Genomic DNA, 22893 nt, shown 5'->3' with positions numbered 1-22893 from the left:
ATTGTTTATGAACATTTGATTGCCGTAAAAAAAATCAATGCAGAAATATATGTACAAAACTCCATGTATTTATTTTAATAGTTAATTTAAATGTTGACTTAATTTTTATCTCATTAACATTTCAGAAACAGATACAAAAAAATATCAGAGATAACAGCTATGAGTTAAGAAAAATAAATCTGGAAAAAAAGTGCCCTAGGTGGATGGTTTAATAACGAAGGATAAACAAAACTGACCAATTTCATAACATTTTCAATTGCATTTCCTTTGCACGTCCATTGCCCCATCCGTTGGCCAGAGTCAAATGTACTTATAAAGTGTTTTCACTTTCCCTCACTTGGATAGATTTGTGTAACGAGGGGCAGAAAACACCCCACGTGCCCACCCTTGGCCATGTGTGTTTGTGTTTGTTTATATGCAAATGCGCCAGTACAGGCATACATATAGCACATACACAGATATGTAGATAGATACAGATACACATATATTCACACACTTGGATATGAATAAGCAATGCAGCGGAAACTAATTCAAGTTCAAGGTGAATATTGTCGACGCTTGCTCATCGCTGCTGGTGCTGCTGATGATGATGATGAAGATGATGATTGGGTGTCATTCTGCAGCTGTCAATGTTTGCTCTGTTACGCATGTTATGCAACATGTTTTCACTCTCCAGACCCCCGCAATCGGTGTGTGTCTGTGAGTGTTTTTCGATATGCGCTAGCCATTCGTTGGGGGTTCAATAGCCATTCGAAGGCTGAAATAGCATACGCTGGTTAGCATTTGTCTATTGCACTGCTCCCGGGAGCTTTCAGAATTTCAGGCTACGCTATATGAGCTACACACACACCCTATCAATATGTATAGTATATTTTATTTAGCTTACAGGAATACAGGGAATATGTATTAAGTTATCAAGGGGATTTTAACTACAACTAATCATGCTCGTTGGAATTCTTTCTAATATACCATTTGCACTCAAGCCAAATATGCTCCGATTCACTAGTTTCTATGGGCATCATGGATCGCTCGCTGCATGTAGAATAGTTCTCCCTGGCAATGTAAAACATTTCAGCAAAGAATAAATTAGTAAATTCCAAGCTCGAACCAGTTTTATTTTTCAGTTTTGTCAGATGGACAACATACTCAATCAATGAGTGTCATAAAATAGTTGGATTCGCTTGGGTTCGGGGACGAATGTTGTACAGGTTGAATTCTGCCTGCGATACATACCGACATATGTATGTATGTATATAGAGAGCTGAGATAAGGCATAAAAACTAAATGGAAGCGCTTTAAAATTAAAACGGAACGCCATTTCGCAGGCAATCACAAAAGCCACAAGCAGAGCTAATTAAATTATTTCGCCAAGATGTATAGCGAGAGGCCCAGTAGAGTGGCGATGATCGGATCGACTGAGGACGAAGACGAGAACCCGCTGGCTGAGAGCTGAGAGTTGAGAGCAGAGTGAGCAGAGGGAGATATTGCCGGCAGCTTCGTGTTCATCTTCATCTTCATGGATCTCCATCTCCATTTCCATATGTTTGCTGCGCATTTCACGAAATTACGCGCTGTTAAAATCAACTTAAAAAGACTCCACGTAGTTTTATGTTTTCTCCTCTCTGGCCAGCGAACAAAAAACAAAGTTGTAAATTATAATTTTATGTTTGAAATCTCAAACCAATAATGTGCGGCGGGGCCCCGAGAGTATGCGAAAGGGAAGCCAATTGCAAGATTGCAAGGGCAAGGAATGGGATGGGAAGTGGATGTGAATGTGGAAGGGAAGCCATCCACTTGGGCAATGATCTACGATGCAGCCATACAAGTATCTGTATCTGCGGAAGATATTGGATTCTCTGCGAAATTAGAAATCGGCAAAACTAAATCACTAATAGAAGATACTGGCACACATCCCTATCCCTGTGACTCTTAGTTTGAGTGTCCGTCTGTCCGGCTCGGTCGTAGGTCGTAAAGAACCTAACAAAAATATTGTAGAAATTGAGCGAAAAATCATAAAAAAAAACCTCTCCAGGCCCGACCCAGCGGCGCGCAGCTCATTAAATGCGTCTGCGCAACGTAATTTGCCTTTGAGGCGCGCACGTTCCCAGCGTTAAGTTCCTCCGTGGATCACAGAGAAGACGGGACGGAGAGACCCCAGTAAACCAGCAAACCAGCAACACAGCACACACGTAAACCCCCAACACAAGTTTACGATGCAACGCGACATTTACAACTTTGATGCCCAGCAACGAGATGGGATGCAAAGAATGTTTTAGAATTGTAAAAATGTTGAAAATAAATTAAAAGTGTGCTAAAAATTGCGAGCAGCCACGATGAGGGGCATGTGGGGGGTATAGACACGGCGACTTTTATGATCCTTTTTGTGAGCATTTTGGGGCTAGCTAATAGTTTCTACACATACAAACATACATACATATGTAAGTATATATTGTACAGGCATGCGTGTGGGCGAGTCCAAAACTTTGTCGAACATTTCGACTTTAATGAAGGCAACAAAAACGGATTTGAAGTTGTCCGCATGGAACGCTAAAACAGAGTGCCCGCGAAGAGGATCGCCCAGAGATCTGCCATGCCGTAGACGGAAATACTTATCCTCACGAGTTGAGTGCCTCAATGCTAGATTTGACCACCCCATTAGCGATATTCAGATCTTTCTTAGCAGTAGAGGTAAAAATCACAGCAGTTGATGGCTGAATACTTTTTAAAACCATGGATTACATCAAACATATAGTTAATTTGTAATTTAAATTGCATCTTAAGGACTGCTAATTTCCTGTTTGTGATCACATAAATAAGATTAAACTAAATAAGAATTAATTTTCTATTTTATAAATTTTTACGAGTGTATTTATATATTATATATTATATGTATATATATATATATTACGATTCATTTATAAATTTTAGGGCCTATTTATTATAGCATTTTCAATAGAGTTTTAAGTTTGATTTATGTTTGTCTAATGGCATATGTATCCATGCAAATCATCTATCATATCTGACAACTCGTTACAGGTGCCACATCCATTTTAATTGCTTATCCAATAAGCAAATTAAAGGAGATTCGAGTATAATTCATTCACTTTCAATTGCTGCAAGCATGTCGGTGCGAATGCCCGAGTTAGAGCGCTGCAATTTAACACCGATTTATGGCACTCACCTCAGCATTCGCACTCGCATTCGCACTCGCATTCACAGTCGCATTCACACGCAATCACAGCCAGACAGACCTGGGAGCAACTATTTGCTCGTGAAATCGGCCAGAAAAGGGGGCCAGGTCCAGGTCCGGCCCTCCTTATAGACACACGCAGTGTGGCCAGTGGCGACTGTCCATTAATGTAAATCAACGTGCACAATTTCATTTTCAATGCAACAATCTGTCGCAGCCAGCAGGGGGACTTTGTTTCGTTTTGTTGATTTTTTTTCCAGCTCGAAATTGAAATTGCAACAAGTTTATAATGAAGTGAATGGGGCGGACGCGTACCGTACTGACCGTAATGTACGGAGTACACTCCGAATTGTTGATAGACAAACTTTGTGGAGGAGGACGGAGAGGACAACTGCAAGTGACAGTCGGGTCGTCGCGTGTTGAGGGCGTTGCTCGGCTGTCGGCTGTCGGTTGTGGGCTGTGGCCTGTCGGTTTCGGGATGCCAGTGATATGCAAATGTACATATTTATTTTAATAGGCTGAACATGCTCTAGCTCCTGGCCATTGCATATCAATCATAGAATTCTGGACATTAAAGACCGTATTCAAGGTGGAATGAAGTCGTTTAGATCGCTTTGTAGAGCGCCTACAGTCAGGTCAGTCCTTGTAAGTGAGCTTTACATCAATCAGAATTAATGTCTGGTGGTCACCGATGCTGTGATACCACGATACCGGTTAGACCAGCCTTGAGTCGGGTCAGATGCAGGCAGAAGGAGTTTTGGCAAACAAAACAAAACAAAACACGATGTCCGTCATCGATGACCAAACATTGGAGTGTTTACTATAATTATGTCATTTACTGGTATATAACAACCTGCCATTGCTTTGATTTGATACTTGGCGAACTTGAGTTGAGTTCTCTGCACCCAGGCCCAGGGCGGACTGAGACAGTCGCCACGTTGCCTGCCCCTTTCCATAATTAGCATGTCGGAGGCAGGTCCAGTCCAGAGAGGCGGGGAGACTCATTCTCATTCCTCTCTCTCTGTCTCTTTCTCTTAGTGAATGAGTGTGACTCCTACGAGGTAGTTGCGTGATAAACTGGCTCTGCTATGTGTAAACTATCTGAGAACAATGCATATTTATGAATGGGCTTGGCTACGGTTAGTTTGCGCTTTCAAGTACCTCGATGTCTCGTAATATATGGTGATACAGATACTCATACATAGGGACATACATATGTATGTTTGTGATATGATGAGGGAGTGATTCCAAATTAATGAACAACATAAAATTGCCCGTTTGCAGTTCCCGGAAAAAAGAAATTGTTGTGCGGCATGCAAAAATGTTGCATAGAAAATCTAATTTAATAATTTGCATATTTTGATGACGTCTCCCACTATTTACAGCCAATTGACAATGTGCAAATTAATTGAACGAATTGCCGACTGCTGCACACGAGCGTCGCAACCTGTCTCTGGCTTTGGTGGGGGGCTCCGAGTGGGTGGGGAGACTGCTGCCACTGCTGGCGTTGACATTTCGCTTAAAAAGCTTACCTTATCGGATGCGACATGGAATTCGAGCAGTTCGTACGCAACCGGTTTCGCATGCAGCCTATTAACAGCTGATCGATGTAACTATTTCTGCTCCTAACTGTTAGCCAAAGGAGCGAGTCATGATATGGGCCGCCCCAGAGCCACAGCATCTGGCTGGGCATACAGGGGTGCAGGGCGGAGACAGACACAGAGACAGAGACCTCAAAGCTGGCTCATTACTTCTGGAAATTACTGCCGACAGTTTTGTGGCTGCATGTTTAATTGTTGAAATTCAAAACTGAATGCAAAGCATAATTGTGGGACAAGAGAGATACAGATAGATAAAAAGATGGATAGAGAGAGCATTGAACTTGGCTAAAATTATGCCTTTCGATGCTGAGTGCTGGATCCCAGACTGAATCGGATTACATGCTGCATTTTGAAGCAGTTTGAATAATTAAATTTGTCAATACGTATTTTTCATGCTTAGAGAAACATTAATCTTAGCTATGAATATTTATACTATAGTATATATAGTAATATATAATAATATATCGCACTCGTACTGTTTTGCTGGTGTTTTACTCGTGCTCGATATGAAGCAAATGGACTTGGAGTCAGATTATATCGGTTGGAAACCTTGGCTGTGGAAGCGAATCTTTAAGGAGTTAGAGGAACCAATAATACTTGCATTAGCTAATTATTCTTGGTGTAGCCAGCGGACATTATTAAAATTCAGCTCAGATCAGAAAGCGAATTTTAAACGAAAATTTGATAAATTGATTAAATGTTACCGTTTAATGGGAACAGCCTTCCTTCCTTTGTCCAGGCACCGCCAATCAATACTCAGTTCCAGGCCAATCTCTGGCCCTAGTATATGATAACCGCTAACACACATACGCGCGAGCATACTCGTACGCGTAGATGCGATTAATCATTTTCGTTTTGCGGCTAAGGCACGGCCACGGCAATCACACACTCTGGTTATAAAGTAAGTTCTTAGCACCTTGTGGCAGATGCCAGCCATAAATATGCGACTGCTTGGCTCTGTCTCTGCCCCAGCCAACAATTCCAGTTCCGTTTGTATCCGTGTGTACGTATTTATCTGCCCCAAGGGGAGTTGCAACTTGCGATGTACTGGACAATGCCTGCCCCAGGCCGGTTCATAAATTGCGTGTCTGTGAAAATGTAAACAAAGCTGACGCTGAGGCTGAGGCTGCGGCTGGTGGCAACTGGAGCTGCAGTCGGAGGAGGTGCAGGAAGACGACGATGGGGAAGAAAGGCAAAAGCCAGCACAATTCAGTAACCAAATCTTTTGGGAGGTCTATCAAGACCTTCTTAAGCCGTGCATTGCATGCAACATTACAATTTGCGAGCAACAAGTTTGTATGAGCAAATGTGTTGGCAAACTTCATAAATATTTAATAAATTTAATAAATTGAGTGGCAAGAAATCCAGCCACAGGGCACGCCTTTCCTGGTTATTATTTTTAAGCACTTAAGTGATAAGAATAAATACAAAGGCAGGGGGACAGCGTGATAGTTTCTGCTGTGGAGTCATGTAGTATTTAATAGCGTTTCGAGTTCTCTCTCTCTCTTCTGCAACGCCTAGAACCCAAGCACAACTCAAAACTGATAATACCCTCTAAAGGGGTGGATCGTGGGTCCATTACCAACTATATTTTGAGGAAATGTGTCGGCAGCTTCATAAATATTTAATAAATTGAGTGGCAAGAAAGTTGGCTACAGGGGATACTTTTATGGCTATTATTTTTAAGCACTTGAGCGTTTAGAATATATAAAAAGGGTGGGCTAGTTTTTTGCTTTTAAGGTTATATATATTTTTAATGACGTATTAAGCTATTTTTTTGTGCAGCACCTTTAACGTCCGGCCAACATGAAAAAAGTCCATTAAAAACTATCTATCGAGCACTCCTTAAAAAAAAAAGCACGTTCTCAGCTAAATCCCCAGATGAGTTCGCTATTCTCTGAACCCTCTTCTGGATCCTGGATACTTATTCTGTATTCTGGATTCCATTCCCTATAATTTTGCTCACTTAAAAAGCCATTGCGGTTTCACACATGTGGATTGGTTGCATAATGCATCTTTCTGGTGTTTTCACGGCCCCGAAAAAACAAACTTCTGCACTTGTACACTTCTGACGGTGTACAAATTATAGGGGCCCGCATTGTGAGCAGGCGTTCACAATGCCGATTGAATTAAGCGAAGCTTAGGACAGAGCCAGAGCCAGAGCTCCTCGCCGCGGCTTAAACATGGGGCGGATCAGGCGATAGAGACCTGTAATTGGGACCTTCTGGATAAGAGAGCTGATTATGCCAGCATTTGTATGCAAATGGTTTTGGCAGGTTGTAAATACTCGTAATACCACACGGTATTCATGGGATACGATACTCATTCGACTCATAATTATATCATCTGGCAGCTGTTTCGGGAACACTCAAGCCGCCGCTCTGTAGAGGGGGGAGGGGGCTAGAGCCAATTGGCATTGGCGATCGGAGCCGAGCCGAGTCGAGTCGAGTCTCGCCTCGTCTAGACTAATTCTCTGCTCGTAAAAGAACTTTTAATTGCAAAAGGAGAAAAAACATACATATTTTTATTGTTCATGTTAAGCGAATTGTTTCTGTGGTCAATTCCTGGATTGGATTGCTTCTGGCCTTATAATTAAGCAACCATTTGTAGCATACATATGCACATACACACACATAATATAAATACATATATATGTATGCATAATCCTGACTTTGGGTGTCCATAAAGACGGCGGCTTGCGGAGTCCGACGAGGAGTATTAAAAGTAATGCCAACATATTAACTGGAAATCTCGTAAATTATATACCAAAATGACCTGTCAAAGCTGCCAAGGGCTGCCAAGAGCTGCTGCCTCTCGGGCCCATTTCTCAAATATGAGTATGAGAAATAATAATAAAAAAAATGCAAACTACGCTCTGCGAGTTGTGGAAGCCATTTGAAACTGAAATCGAAAACAAAATCGAGCAAAATGTATGCAACAACAATCTATACATACATATGTATATGCACCAAAAATACATTTTACAACTTTATTTTACGAGCGCACCAAAGTTTTTGTTTTTTTCCTTGGGGTTTTCTTGCGAATTGCGAATGGCGAGTCGTCGGCCCTACTCGTAAATGTTCTAGACAGACAGAGACACGATGGGTCCCGTCCCGGTGTATGGCCAAGAGGGCTGGCTGTCCGTCTTAAGAGCCCGAAATAAGCGCAGGCGCATTAAATTAATTAACTTAAGTCGAACTCTATCGATTGGCAGCCCTTGACTTGCCACACATCCTCTTCCAAAGCCGCTTTCGATCTCCCCCAATTTTTGAGCTACGTGTCCAAGTTTAACTTTATTCGGAATAATTGGAAGAACAGATCAAGACTATTATTACTTATAGATCAAAGATGGCAGCATGATAGCTATAGATTTTTATTACACTCATCAAAATTAATAACAAAATGAATACCCTACCCTGGATGCACTTCCTATAGATCTAATAGAAAGAGATCCGCCAGAACCATAACCTCACGTCTGGAGGCATGATGACTAATGCGGGAATTGGCAGCGCCAGTGTGGGCAGAAGCCAGAGCTGAGCTAATGAGCCGTCGGACTTGTTCAGGTGACTGAGAAAACGGCAACAAAGTTGCCAGCATGGAAAACTCGATTTGGGTTTCCAGTTTGAGGCTCAAGACGGGTTAGGCAGCTCCGTGCAGACGATGCAGATTACGAATAAGTTTACACGTTTGTAGACATCGAGGCCGCAACCTAACACAGCCAAAAGATAGGCGCTGGGGCATCCAGCTACTGTCTACTGTTTGTGGCGCTGTCTGTGGAGGCGGTGGAAGGAGGCAGCAGGAAGGAGCAGAACGTCCGAAGAAGCCAGAGGAGGTGTTGCGGGGTCCAATTGATTGACAAACTGTCTGTAGTTGACAGAAGACTCGCATTGTCTTTGCACTTATGCTAAACGATCTCCGCAACGTCGGATCGGATGACATGTCTGGCGGCCATAACCATGGGATAATATGCATAAAGAAATCATCGGTGACTGGAAAATGAAACTGTGAAAATGTTTCATGCCTGCTTAGCGCTTTGATGAATGGTTATGTTGGATTGCCTTGACAGGTCTTCTTGTAATTGTCCAAAGATTATGCTTCTTATGGCGCATTCGTATGCCATGTTGCTCGTGCTCAGGTGCAATTAGGGAGGGGAACGTGGAACGTGTGCAGCAGACCGATGGACGGACTCTCGCAAGTCGCAACTGATTCAACGAGTGGAGGGAGTGAAGTCCATGGACAAAGCCCTGATTAAGATGCTACTAGTTTTTCACATAATAAGAAACTCAGAATGCCACAATTAAAGATTTTAAAATTCTTGAAAATTATCAACCTAATTGCAACCCTCCCTAAACCCTTTCCCTTGAGCTCTCTTGTGGCAGCTAGTTCTCCGATCGAGGCGATCCTATCCGATGTATGCGCCATTTAATTCATAACTTTTAGCGCATGTATCAAACCGGAAGGCTTTTCCATAGCATAATCTGAATGACAACGGCAGACAGCCTGACTCGCCCTCAGGTGTCAACTGTTGACAGCTTGGTGGATCTATGTTAATTGATTTATTCATGGCCCGTCACCTACTTCGCTCCGGCTGTCATTATAAGCAATTTGTGACATGTGCCGCAGGGCCGTGCCTTGTTGTGCCTTGTATTGTGTCTTGTCTTGTCTTGTCTTCTGCCTCGCTTTGCTTTGCTTTGCCACACGTATTCCCTTGGCGTTCCTTTGACTCTATACCGTACCATATCGCTAAGATCAGAGGTATATTACAACACCATCCTAGTTCCCTGTATATCGAAAACAGATCCTGGATTCGATAATCCCATTGCATTGAGGAAAGATCAATTCATTTATCATCATTCGAAATTCATTTAATCCCGTAAAATATACACGCTTATGGCGGGATCTTTCGGGTAGCGGGTATCCTTTAGTCGGTACACCCGACCAGTCCGCTCCAACTTGTTTCTTCTTTTGTTTTGGCCAAGTCTGGGCTCGTCTCCGTCGAGCCTCTGCAACGGCACGAAATAGCAACAACAACTTGATTAGGCCTTCTGTCGAAGGCGTCTCTGCCCTCAAATGCGTACGTGCCGCATTTCTGGTGGATCTGTTCTCGATGCCATCCTAGTGGCGGCGGCATATTGTGGCCTATAATTAGGTGGGAATCATTTAGCGGCGAGACATACTACCACGACTCCCAGACAGCTTCCCTCCGCTGTGCGAAAAACAGACGAGTCGGGATGAAAAAACTGTGCAATTTCAACTCAGAGTTTTTCATTTTCAATTTTCCCTCTGCACTTTATTAAATGGCCCATAAATATGTTTTGATACTGGTTGCCAAGATCACAAATTGAGCGAGTTACAAGATTAATGATTGATTTGTCTGAGTAAGTTCAAAGTAAGCACATATGTATGTACGTGGGTAGGTCAGTAATACGTGACAGCAGATACGAGTATAAGTGAAAATCTAAACAAAATTCGAATCATCAATAAATCAGTTTAAATTTAAATAAATTGGGAATCTATAAAAGATAAATAGATTCTTAAATTGCTCTTAATTCATCTCTAAAAAGGTTTCAGGGTATCTAATACATTTGTTAGAGTTTAGCTGTATAAATACACACAACAAAACATACTTAACACACACCATTTATTTGCATAGCTGTACTGATTATTTTTCATATTTTAATATGATTTGACTTTTATAGACCCACAACAGAAGTGTAAAGTTTGTCATTAGCCGTTCCAATAATTCATGTTTGCATTAAATCAGCCGACTTTGATTAGACGCCAATTATAAACCACAGACTTGTTTTTATATCTTATCTAATAAATATACAATAATGAAATTAACTATACTGCAAAGGCGGATGAAAGACCAAGGCGGCCTTGTTCATTGACTAAATTTCATTGGAACAGGAACAGGCCATTCAGTTCACTTTAATAGAAGGGACAGAGGAACTTGCATAGCCTAAAACATCGACTAGTTTAAATACGTATATTCTTCCACAGATAAGTCGAGTCGCTTTGGTAATCATTCAACCGAATACTGATAGACTCTAAGCCTTTTATTTAGCCCCCGATATATGCATATAGCTTACGAGTATAGTTGTGCACTTACCCAACGGTACATTGGCGCCATTCTTGCGATTAACGGAGACTGAGATCGGCAAAATGGCGGCGCCGGATGTGGACGATGGCGAGGGAGATGATGAATCACAGGAGCCCTCCAGCGACTGGGCTGGTGTGGGTACCGTGGACATGTGTGGATCGGCACTAGTAATGACACTGACCCCGCCACTGCCTGCCCGTCCGCCAACTCCGCCGCTGCTGGATGCACTGCTTGATGTGGCTGCGACGCCACTGCCCGAGCTGGCTCCGCCTCCTGAACTGCTGGTGGCTGGTCCAACACTTCCGGTATGCTCGTTGTGTGGAGGAGATCGGAGCGCCGTGTGCTGTGGCTGGTGCTGCGGATGCTGGAGGTGTGGATGATGCTGGTGCTGGTGCTGTTGGCTCTGGTGCTGCTGCTGCTGTTGTTGCTGCTGATGAGCCACTGTGGCGGCCGCCGCTGCCGCCATGTGTACATGATGCACATGGGCGTGACCATGCAGGCTGGAGGCGGTGGCTGGCACTGTTGCTCCTGCCCCATTGTGGGCCCCACTCAGGTGGGACGGGGGCGGCTGCGAAGGAGCCGCTGCGGCTGACGCCACTGCCTGCTGGTGCTGGTGCAGCACATGGCCATGGTGGGAGTGGGAGTGGTGACCATGGCTATGGTGCGGATGGACGTGATGAGCGTGAACGTGGGCGGTGGCAGCGACGTGGTGATGATGGCCCAGCAGGGCCGTAGTGGACCCCGATGGAGGCGGCACCTCATGCATATGCAGTGCCCGCTGCTCGTCCTGCGCTTGGGCGCGGCGCAGGGCCGTTTGGAGGGCCATTACCCGCTGGCGGTCTGCCGTCAGGCGGCACTTCTCGCACGTGCAATAGCGGTACTTGCAGTAGCGCTTGTGGCCCTTCAGGGTGATCTTCAGGCCATGGTTTCGACAGCGGGCACAGTTGGGCGGTGTGCGCGGCGAGATCGAGCTCCCGCTGGAGCTGGAGGCCCCGCCGCACACGTCGTTCTTCGAGTCGATCATATCCGAGTCGGACATGGTGTCGCTGTTCCAGTTCTCCTCCGAAACCATCCCAGAATATTCAAATGTCCTTGATCTCGTCAATTACAGTTGAAGCTGTAGTTGTATGTTTCTGACACTTTTCTCCGCCGAATTAGTTGTCCGAGATAGGAAGCATTTTTCGGATTGCAAGAGTAAGTATCTTTAAGCACAATTATTGGGAATATTATTTATTTTTACTGCGGCTATATATATGTAGAATTTGTTCAGCTTTAGATCAAGGATTTGTTATCTTGTTTTTTCGATTAAAATATTTTCTTTAAATATGTATTTAGTAAATTAATATCTATTGTTTATGGTATTGTTATGTTAATTTTCACTTTGAGTTGCCTAATCCCCTATTTGTAGACTTTGGACAATAGATTGTTAAGCACCTGAAAAGACAAGGGAAATATTTGGTGTTTATTAATTTGCAAAATTTCCAGAAAATAAATTTAAATTATTTGAACTGTAAACAATTTCCTGGTTAACATTTCGGCTATATTTTTGATAATTATAATTGCACCCTGACTCGATGATGTAATTTCTCGGTATGCAAACGTACTCGTAGTATCGAAAGAGCGAGAAATATGTATGTTATGGTTTTAATTTGGTTTCTCCATTATTTTTTGCATGCATGAATTGTGCTGGCAAACAAATTGCATTTCTGTTTATCGCACGAGCTAATGTATCTCATAGTTGGCAATCGTATCGCTCCGGAATTCATTAAATCGCAGCTGGAACGGAGCTGCAGGTGAAACTCTGTTTCTATTGGCCGTTGGCTTTTGCATGTCTGACCATCCATTCAAGGTAAAATCATCCAAAATTGTTTTGATTCGATCGGTTACGCCCCCCTTACATGGGTTTACTCATTTTAGATTTGTTTAAGATATAAGTTACGCCTTGTGGGTGGAGCTAGGCTTGCAGATACATTGTACCGACACGAGCGAGGGATCTGTCACGGCAATACAGTGTATGTAGAAGGGTTCTGGCAGATGCGCAAAAATATCTACAGGAAAGTGTGGATTAATGGTTGACTCTTGACACTTTGAACTTTCAGCCATAAATGTGATTTTTTTTTTCGTATGAGTTTTAATTTTCTGGGGAAAATGCCAAAGTTCAGCTTAGGCAATCTAGTTAATTAGGAGTCGTTAAATGTATTTTACTGTTCTTTGTATTTTTCGATTTCTCCCCGAACAATTGTGGAAACAGGAAATGATTTCGTTTTCTTCTTTCTGAATTAGGAAATGCAACGAAAGTTTTAATTTATTGTAAGCAAATGCAAGGCTTAATAAATTAGCATTTCCATTGGTTTTCTGACATTTTAGTATTTTGCAGGTGACAAGCCCTGGCTTCCGAGGCGTATGCGCAATCATGGCTTGTAATTCTTGCAATTACTTTATGTCACATTAAAATGCATTCCTGTAGTCTTTTGTTAAGCGATTATATTTAACATTTTGAAGAATCATTGAGGCGATTATCTGTAGATATATACTCTGAGTCTACCACTAGTTAGCTAAGCACTTTGAGTAATTTCACAAAGCAATAGAATTGGCAAATATTAAACAACAATAAATTAAATTATTACCTGTTTAGCTAAATTGATTTGAAACTTTATTTATTTATAAATATTTGTCTTTTATGTATTGTATTTTATCTATATGAATAGTTTAATTATTTGTAATATTGTATTTGTAGGTAACGTTTATGTATTTATATAAAGAGTATTTTGTTTTGTATTTATTTATGTATATAACTATTAGGATTTGTAAATTTTATGAATATTTTTCAATGGTTTTTGTTAAAATTTCGTTGAATTAGCTTGAAGAAACTCCGCCATGGGCTTATTCCAAACAATTGACTCCAAAAATATTGTTACTTTTTGCTATATATATATTCTGAGATATCGTTTGGTAATTGTCACAAAACAAACAAAAAATCACTCGAGCATTTTCACGCGATCGCACTTAATGAATTGCAAAAGCCGCCGGCAAACGCGAGCAACCTGTCTACTGAACCACCAAACACCGTCTAATTAGGCTCTTAATTTTAATTGAGCTTCACAATGCAAAAAAAAATGTAATATTTATAGAGTCGCTAAGAGCTGGGTATGTATCGATATGGATAACTCCTGAAATCGTTGCGCGTGCCGCGAGCTGAGCTTCTGCTGCTGCTGTTGCTTTCCGATCTGAAATCTTTGGCATGCACAAGGCAACTCGCATTGGGCCCGCAAGACGCGGATGCAAAGAACTCAAAAACGTCGAGCAAAGCTGCTTTCTTGGTGTTGGTGCCCGTGCATGTGCATGTGATGTGCCAATGCGAGAGGAGAGAGAATGTGTGTGTATGTGTGAATACCATGTTTGCTTGTGTTTGCGTGGACGCGGACACACACCGCCAACGAAACGGAACCGAAAATCGCATCGAGAGAGCGACGGTGTACACTGGTACAGTGGCTCAGAAGTCCTAGTTCTCGCTTGAAGCTCTGTTAAGTCTTGAACTGTTCCATGAATCGTTGCCTGAGTGGTGGACAATGTTTGGAAAGTAGATAATAATTTCTGACAGTTCTTAAATATTATTTATGGTTTTATATTTTGGATGAATTCTACTCACAGAACCCTAAAAGCACCCTTGCTGCTACACTATTGTCTGCGGACCACTGTGCGCCGTTGACGCTGCGTGCATTTGGAGAAATGTGGGGGCTGCACACACACACACTCACACACAGCGCACTCAAACACACACACACACAGAAACACAACTGCGGAGAGACAAACAGACAAACCCAGACAAGCCCTTGTATATAGGCAGCCTCACACACATTGGCTGTTGCTGTCGCTTTGTTGTTGTTGTTGCTGTTGCTGTCGCTTTCGCTGCAGTTGTTAGTTGGCTGCTTGTTGCAGTCGTCGTGCAACTTGTTCGAGTTGGTTTTGGTGTTGGAACGGGTTGCATCGCTGTGAGTTTTCGCTTCTGCTTTGTTTTATTTCTCTCTGAATTTTTGCCCACTTGCTTTGTGCTGCATGTTTTATGGCATTTGTTTTGGTTATTGCTTCGTGCTTCCAACGCGCGTAGTATGCGTTATATGCATTGGGTGTAATATAGACCCCAATCAACAATTCGTTTGAATGTGCATATATCTATACACGGACCGGTACCGGTTGGGCTTTTGTAAACCGTCTTTCCTTCATTGTACAAGAAAACAACTACATATATTTGAAAACAGTTCAACACACATACATATGTACATATAATGACCCACTTGGAGCACGAATTTTAAACATATATAAAATGTTTATTTATTGCGCGCCTACATCCAGAAAGCAACAAATCGATCAGCATCAAAATCAATTCAGCCTATACTCATGTGTCTTGTACATTTTCCAGAATCTAATTGGATAACAGCAATGCTGAGATCAGCAGTAGAATCAAAACTAGCTTTTGATTTTTTCGAAAGAGCATACAGTGTTCGTCCGCCTGTTTAATTAGAATTTCTCTGCACAAATGTGTATTCGAATTCGAATCGAGTTTAATCTAATTTGCACTTAGGGTGACTCAGTGAACTGTCTAATCTAGTGCAGAGGTTCCGTGGGTCTAGCGTCGAACCCTCAGACGACCGACCGTCCACCAGAACACCAGCACGAAAGAGAGGGAATGTGGCGAGGCAGAGAGACTGGGGCCCCCCTAGTAATAAGCAATATTCTTCTATCGATAAGAATAACAATACGAAGTGTTGGTCTTTTTTGACAATAATAACTTAATTTCGGTGCCTAAAGAGTTAATTACACATTTTTGCAAAGAGAGAGAGGTAATTGAGCATGCAAGATCTTTGATAACGGAGCACACAGTTCGGTTCGTGCTGTTGCCGCCCAGCCCCGCCCCACTTCCACCGCCACCCCCCTGCGACCACGGCAAAATGTTGTTACTTCTCTGGCTCTCTGTTCGAGTATTTTGAAAAGTGCACACGATCGCTTATCTTGCATGTCGCTACTAATTTGTATTTGAACAGAGAGAACACGGCGCAGCGCAGCCCCAGAAAGAGGAAGATGGAGCGCGGTATCGGTATCGGTATCTCGCGGAGAATGGCATTTCTATGTTTGCTAATTATGTGATGGGGCGCCCCAGCGATACAGCACTACAGAGCCGGAAAATCGCTCATTTGGAGCATGCTCCAGTGCAGTGAGTGGAGCGTTAAAGCTTGGGTCTGATCTGTATGGCATTGGATTACAGGTGGGCAAGAGGCAGATGAACGTTTGCTTAATTAGTCCGCGTAAGGGCATTCCACGCAAACTGGTTACGAATGGGGATCGGGGGATGCTGCTAGGAACCAGAACTCTTAGGTTCACTGGCATTTATGAATGGCCATCGTACGTTAACTAATTAATATGATAATTTTGTGGTGGCAAATGGGAAAGTGAGCGGACACTTTTCCGGTTGAGGCCATAAATCTGAAGTAATACGAGATTTCTTCATTGACAATATGCACCGATCACTGATCAAGTGACAGGATTATCGTGATCCACGCTGAAGTTAAAACAAAGACGGAAACCGGCTTGGGTAGTGCTCACTTAGGCTATATTGCTTCTCCCTCGATGCCCCACACATAAATGTACACATTTTACATCTAAACAAACTCGCTTTGCATTTCTTTCAGAAGCACACAGACTTTGTTCCAGATTTCCTTATAAGGCGACGAGAGGTTCCTGCATTCCCGATCGCCCCCGAAGTCATCGTCCGAATGGTACCGACTGGATGGCTGCCTTCTTTGCAGCGCTCCAAACATGACTTGTTGCTCATGATCGCAGTCGTTTCCTGTTCAATTTGGTAGCCAGACAATAGCCGTCCCACTACACTCCCCGTCGCAATATGAACCACCGAATGTAATGCTGTAGTTGTAGATGGCAATCGGCGAGCATACTCGTAGTACCTGCCGCTATCGCTATTAAGCCTTGTACACACGAGCATTTATGTCAGGCAATTACAAGGCAGTTTGCAACGCCCACCGCGAGCAGGGTGCAGGGAGAGGGCGGGGCAATAGGGGCACTCATAACTCATTGTACACTTACCGGGGACAATGCGAACCATTTGCTGCAGCCGCGAAAGTATCTGCCGGAGTAATTCTAGATGTATATCTGCATCTGTATCTGCATCTGCAATCTGCTTCGGAGGTGTGTGCTGCCCTTGGTTATGCAAGCGAGATGATCTCTGAGAGCTGCGAGAACAAATGCCAGCCAGAGCGAGAGAATCTTCTGACTGAGAGTGAGAGTGGAATTGAGAGCCGGGAGCCGGGAACCGGGACCGCACCCGCGACCGACACCGAGACCGAGTCTCGGGGCACTACCACAACCGGCAATAATTATTTTTTGTTATCTTTTGCCAGACAAACCGCAGACGGAACTTCAGTTTACTGCAAGAAAATTCGTTAGCATTGGCGCTCTGTGGCGATTATTCCGTTTTAGATCTGCTCCATACCGAAGATATTTTCAGACTTTTCTGCCTACCCGGGCAGAGGCGAGCGGAGAGACGTGAAGTGCAAAAAAATGATCACATGTCGAACACAGCGCGATTGCCTCTGGAGGCGCACACATCGAGAGACCGGAGAGACACTCACAGAAGACCTCAACTTGGGTCAACTTAAGAGACCGATTGCGGTTCGGATCTGTTCAGTTGTTCTCGGTTAGTTTTGGATCATTGGGATTACGATTGGGACTACGACCACGGAATACACACTGGCCGCAGCATGCACGAGCGCAAAGGACGATCGATGCCAGCAAACTGGTTGCAGCCCCAACGAAACTCGGAGCACGACACTCAACACTCAGACCAGACCAGACCAGAGCAGGCCGACTAGCATGTGTTCACAGAGACGGGCCCACCGACTGTCGTTGCTTTGCTTTTGGTATTTGCACTTTGGTGCAGCGCCAATAAAATGAGTGCGAGATTAGCCCGCCGGAGCGACTGTTCAATCACCTCCATGTTTCGAAATAAATAAATGTGTACAATCATTTAAAAGCAGGAAAAAAGTTAAGCTAATTATGCATTACACTAAATTATGTAATTGTTTGGTAAATGTAAAAACAAAAACAATTAAAAATATTTAGAAGAACAAACTATATAGTACACACCCCCTGAACTGATAAAAATATTTAAGCTTTCCTTGGTTTTCAATGAAACCCTGCAACAAAAAGTCGAACGAAAGTATTTCATTAATAAATTCTAAATATTTCAAAATAAAGTCTATAAAAATAAATTCAATATTATTTTTTTATATTTTATTTTCCTGCGCTGTTCCGGAATGTTTTGATCGAAACTGATGAGCTCCAAACGAAAAAGTGTCGGTAGGTAGCGCATTTGAAAGCATCTTGGGAGAAAGAGGAATCGAGAGAAGCGAGTGTGGTGAGAGAGACAATCACTGCAGGGTATCAATGGGGAGCAACAGTCAAGCATTATTCTCTTTCGTGTGCTCTTTTATTTGCTGCGTTTGTTTTCGCCAATCTCTGCGAACCAGAAGAGTGGAGCAACTTTGTTGCCGTACATTGACGTCTCTGATCAGTTCTCTTACTGTAACCACTCTGCCACTGGCTTTCTCTTTAAACCTCTTATGGTGAGATTCGTGCCTGGCCGTCTAGCCGAAGGCCTTTGATATAGGTCGACTCGGCACCGCTCCGCATTAAAATATTGATGCCAATTTAAGTAGAGCCGCCCCGATTTGCGTGTGCAATGTCACACACATAAATCACCTTTTTGAGCTTCTTTTCATCATCAGCCAGGGTCAGGGAATTATACGAACCTATAAAGGATCTGGAACGCGGCTTCATTAAATGTTTTTTCTGCCCCGGGGCGGTGCACGCATCGAGATGATTGCGTAGAGATTTCCGAAAATTTTAAACAAAACTGGGAATGCAAAGTGTGTAGGGCATTAGTGAAAGCTTCTTTGGTGGACAGCTACACTGAATTAATTTACTCTTTTACTCCTAAACAAAAACATAAACAAACATTCAGGACAATGCAATTTTTTAAAGCGTAACTAATATCGTGTATATTCATGATATTCGATTAAAATGCGTGTTTTCACACGCATTTCAGCCTGGTATACCTAAGGATAGAGTGTTCGTGAAGAGTGGCTTCGATACTCGTAAATCAATTAGCAGAGAGCGGCAAGCGAATGGCAATCGCAAGAGAAGAGTATTCTGGCAGATACGGAACCGAAACGAAACCCGTTTATCTTGCCAGTGGGCTGCGCGCTCTCAAAAGACGCCAGCAAGCATTGGGCCAAAAGCAAACAGAAACGAGAAGGAACGTGTGAGTCGCTTCTGGGGACGCGACTCTACTTTTATACCCGTACTCAGTCAGTATATACATTTTTGAGCTTATGATTTTTTAGAGTTTTACATTTTACATTTTTTTGCTTCATCTGTTTTCTACATCTACAATGTATATTCTACATCTAATATGTAGATTCTACATGTACCATATATATACTACATCTCTCCGCTAGCGGGGCGGTGCGTAATTTTTATACACTTGTAGCAGTGTGATATCACATGAGTCTGGAAACAAAATTTGGTTACTCTAGCTCTTATAGTCTCTGAGATCTAGGCGCTCAACAAGACGGACAGACGGACATGGCTATATCGACTCGTTTATTGATGCTGATAAAGAATATATATACTTTATGGGGTCGGAAACGTTTCGTTCTCTCCGTTGCATACATCCACTTTTACCACATATACAACATACCCCTTAACTCTTTTTGAGTACGGGTAAAAATACCCGTATTCACTGAGAAAATGCAAATTGCAAAGAAACCGGCAAATATTTATTTATGATTTGCTCTTAGTGGCCCTCTCTCCCACTCATGTGTGTCTTTCTCTCTTTTGCATATCTCTCTCTCTCTTTGAAGCCTTTTTTGCCCTGACCGACTCGACCTGGGGCGACCGACACCGACCCCGCTTCGATCTCTTCTTTCCGTGTCTTATTTTTATAATTTTACCGCAAACGGTGGCGATGCAAGCATTTATACAGTTTGACGCTTAGCTGTCGCAGTTGTCACCTCCAAAGCCGCAGCCAAGTTGCACGACACATTGGCAGCCGCAACGCGGATAAACGGACAGACGGACGGATGGGAGACTCGGGAATGCTGCATAATGCAAAGTGCAGAATTCTCCAAATGACCCGCCACTGTAATCCAAGTTGCCAACCGCAATTCAGTCTCCCCACGCGCTCCCTCCCCTCTCCCCACCTCTACCCATACCCCCTGCCTTGCAGCATCGGCTCGTGTTCGTGTTTTATAATTGTTATGGCCATTCTACAAGTTGTTGTACATTGTTGGCTGCTTGGATGGCTTTCCGCTGGGGTTGGTTGATGATGGGGGATGTCTGATGTGGGGAACGGAATCGGGGCAGGGCACTGTGTAGTGTGGTGTAGTGTGTACCAGGTAACGGGGGGGGGGCGCGAAGCTGCTTAGGCATGCGAATTGCACACATGACTGGCGCCCAGTTCTCAAATGTACATAGTATCACTGCAATCTCTCCCTGCATTTCATCTGAAAGACGACTACACCAAAGGTGTACTTCCACGAAAATTTTTCGACTAGCCATGAAGATATTTAGTCATGAGAGGAGGGGCAGGGAGTTTTTTATGGTTTTCTTTCTTGCATTATTTATTTTGTAATTTTATTTAAAGATATAACTAGACACACTAAATGTGATTTGGGTGGGTTGGTTAAGCGACAGCAGTTTAGCTCTTTATGCAAAGATTTTTAAAAGAACGCCCATACACAATTTTTATATAAAACAGCAAGCAAATAGTTTGGTTCCACCTTAAAAAAAATATATTTTTTATTTTTAATTTTAATACTTTAGATTAAAATTCGTTTGTTACAACAAATATATATATTTGTTGCGTTGAATTATAATTATAGTTCAGATAATTATCTTTGAAGAAATAAATAATTAATTCACAAATTTGACGACAGGGTGTGGAATCACGAATTACAGTTCAAACACTACAAGGATGCTCAAGTAATAAAACAGCTTTAATTTAGTGCTCCTCAATCCGATTGAATATTGAATGGATAACCTGTTCCAACGTACCATTCCTTTGCCGGCGTTAAGGTAGCTTCAAAAGCCCGAACGCGTGCGTTTGATCTTGCTTCACATATGTACATTGTGCATATGCACATACAGGAGTATGTACCCCTTAGCCTTGGTTGATTTTTTTTTACATACGCCTCGCTGCGGTTTAGTCCGAAATTTGAGATGTTTTTGAAGCCGAACAAATTGGTAGCTTAATGACAAATGGAGTGCCAAAAAACGTGTTTTAAGCCCTTAGCCAAGAAACGCACACTAATTTAAGGCACCAAGCCATAAGATTCCGACAGCCAATAACAACTACATACAGACGTACATACATAAAGGGTGCGACCAGGAAGAAAGGGGCAAGAGAAGAAGGCCAGGCAATCTGCATATATAAAGCAACCAAAGGACAAACCTTTTAACTGACCAGCGGGAGGAGCCTGGAATCTGTATGGGGAAAGTTTCGCAGAAGGATGCGGATGGGGATTCGGAATGTGGATTTGGGAAAGGGTGTCGAACGGCGAGTAATTTACGCTTGCATGCAAATTGAAAAACAGTCGAGAACAGGCATTGGACAGTGGACACCAGACACTGTAGAGGGTGCTGGAGCGAGATGAGGATGGGGATGGGGATGAGTGGGAACAGCTCTGGGCTGATTGAGCGCCAGGGTGATGCATTTTAAAACAAATTGGCACAGTTTGTGAGAGGTGGCCAATGCCAGTGCCACCCGTATTTGGCCGGGCCTGATGTTGTTGTGGCGTGTTTGTCACTCAATTAGATGCAACTCATTTAGCCTCTCGCATTTTGGCCGGCATTTGTGTGCACAAAATGTTAATCAAAGCCTGATGGGATTTTTTAGGCCAACTAATGAGAGACGAGAACCTGGGATGGAGCGGCAGTGCGGCCAGTGCACTATGGGGAAAATTCCCAGGGTAGCCCAATAGCCAAAAATGGTATATAACAGCACGTTAAGTACAGCTGTTATTGATGACAGTCAGCCCATTTTCAAAATGCCATATTAAACGAAAAAAATTTTTTTTGTGAAATTTATGCAACAATTTTCTTGGGTGTACTATAAAGGAGGGGGGAAGGGAAAGCTCAAAACAAACCAACGAACGATGCCAGCGACAAAGAGCTAAAAAAGAGCAGAGGAAGTGCAAAATGGAGAAATGCAAGTGCGATAAAAAATCAATACAAATTAGCCGCGTTATATTGTTGTTTTTGTCCATTAAGTCGACTTTTCTGCCCCATAATCCAATCGGAACATTGCAATAGAGTGTTATATAGGTTCTACAGAAGAGTCTAGAAATACGCATGTACATATGTACTTTTGTTTCTCCCCTTCCAGACTGAAAGACATACTAACTCTATTGCTAAATAGTAAAGTTTAGTAGAGCTGAATTTCTTCTTCATTTTATTAACTTTACTGTTAGGTCAAACCCTAACAAATCCTAACCCTAACAAATGCATATTCTTTAGAAGAGAAATAGGTCGTTTCTGTTTTTCAAACGGCTCAGGTTATGTTTTTTCTTCTCAATTTAGTTGCTAGACATAAGCAGTAGGTAATATATTAATTTTGGAGTGTGGAAGAGTGCGTGAATGTGGTTGTATGCAGCAATTAAATCACTGGCTGTGTCTCTGGCTGACCTGGAATGGAGGGTCGTTACTTCCGAGGCTGCATTTGACGACTGGCTGATGGAAAAATTGTTGAGACAAAATAATTTCGAGGAGGGCACAAGGCCAGAGCTGGGAGTTGTTGGGTCTTACTTGAAATAGTAAGGAGAACGGCAGAAGATACGCACAGACCAATGCACAGCGGGCCAGTCGGAAAGTTTTCCACATCCTGATGATGATAATGATGACCTGCGCAACAATAGTTTGCATCTCAC

General features: G+C 42.9%; 1 protein-coding gene across 4 annotated transcripts in view; it reads right to left on the bottom strand.

Annotated features, from left to right (window-relative positions):
* The window catches only part of LOC111079154 (protein doublesex), a 44928-nt gene extending 27128 nt beyond the window's left edge, over nt 1-17800 (bottom strand). Inside the window, exons 1-3 of one of the 4 annotated variants that reach the window (XM_022374189.2) lie at nt 17400-17800; nt 16994-17334; nt 10904-12328 (exon numbers count right to left, since the gene is read on the bottom strand). In XM_022374189.2, coding sequence (XP_022229881.1) covers nt 10904-11966 — 1063 coding nt within the window. In that variant the 5' untranslated portion in view covers nt 11967-12328; nt 16994-17334; nt 17400-17800. Of the gene's footprint in view, nt 1-10903; nt 12329-13521; nt 13585-16993 lie in introns of those variants that run through there. The other 3 variants (XM_022374188.2, XM_022374191.2, XM_022374190.2) reach the window with 3 other exon arrangements.
* Nucleotides 17801-22893: the final 5093 nt, after the last annotated feature.

Source organism: Drosophila obscura, unplaced genomic scaffold (genome assembly GCF_018151105.1).
Source record: "Drosophila obscura isolate BZ-5 IFL unplaced genomic scaffold, ASM1815110v1 contig_150, whole genome shotgun sequence".
Classification (NCBI taxonomy): domain Eukaryota; kingdom Metazoa; phylum Arthropoda; class Insecta; order Diptera; family Drosophilidae; genus Drosophila; species Drosophila obscura.
The sequence above is the reverse complement of the archived record's forward strand: the minus strand, read 5'-3'. Positions and strand labels throughout refer to the sequence as shown.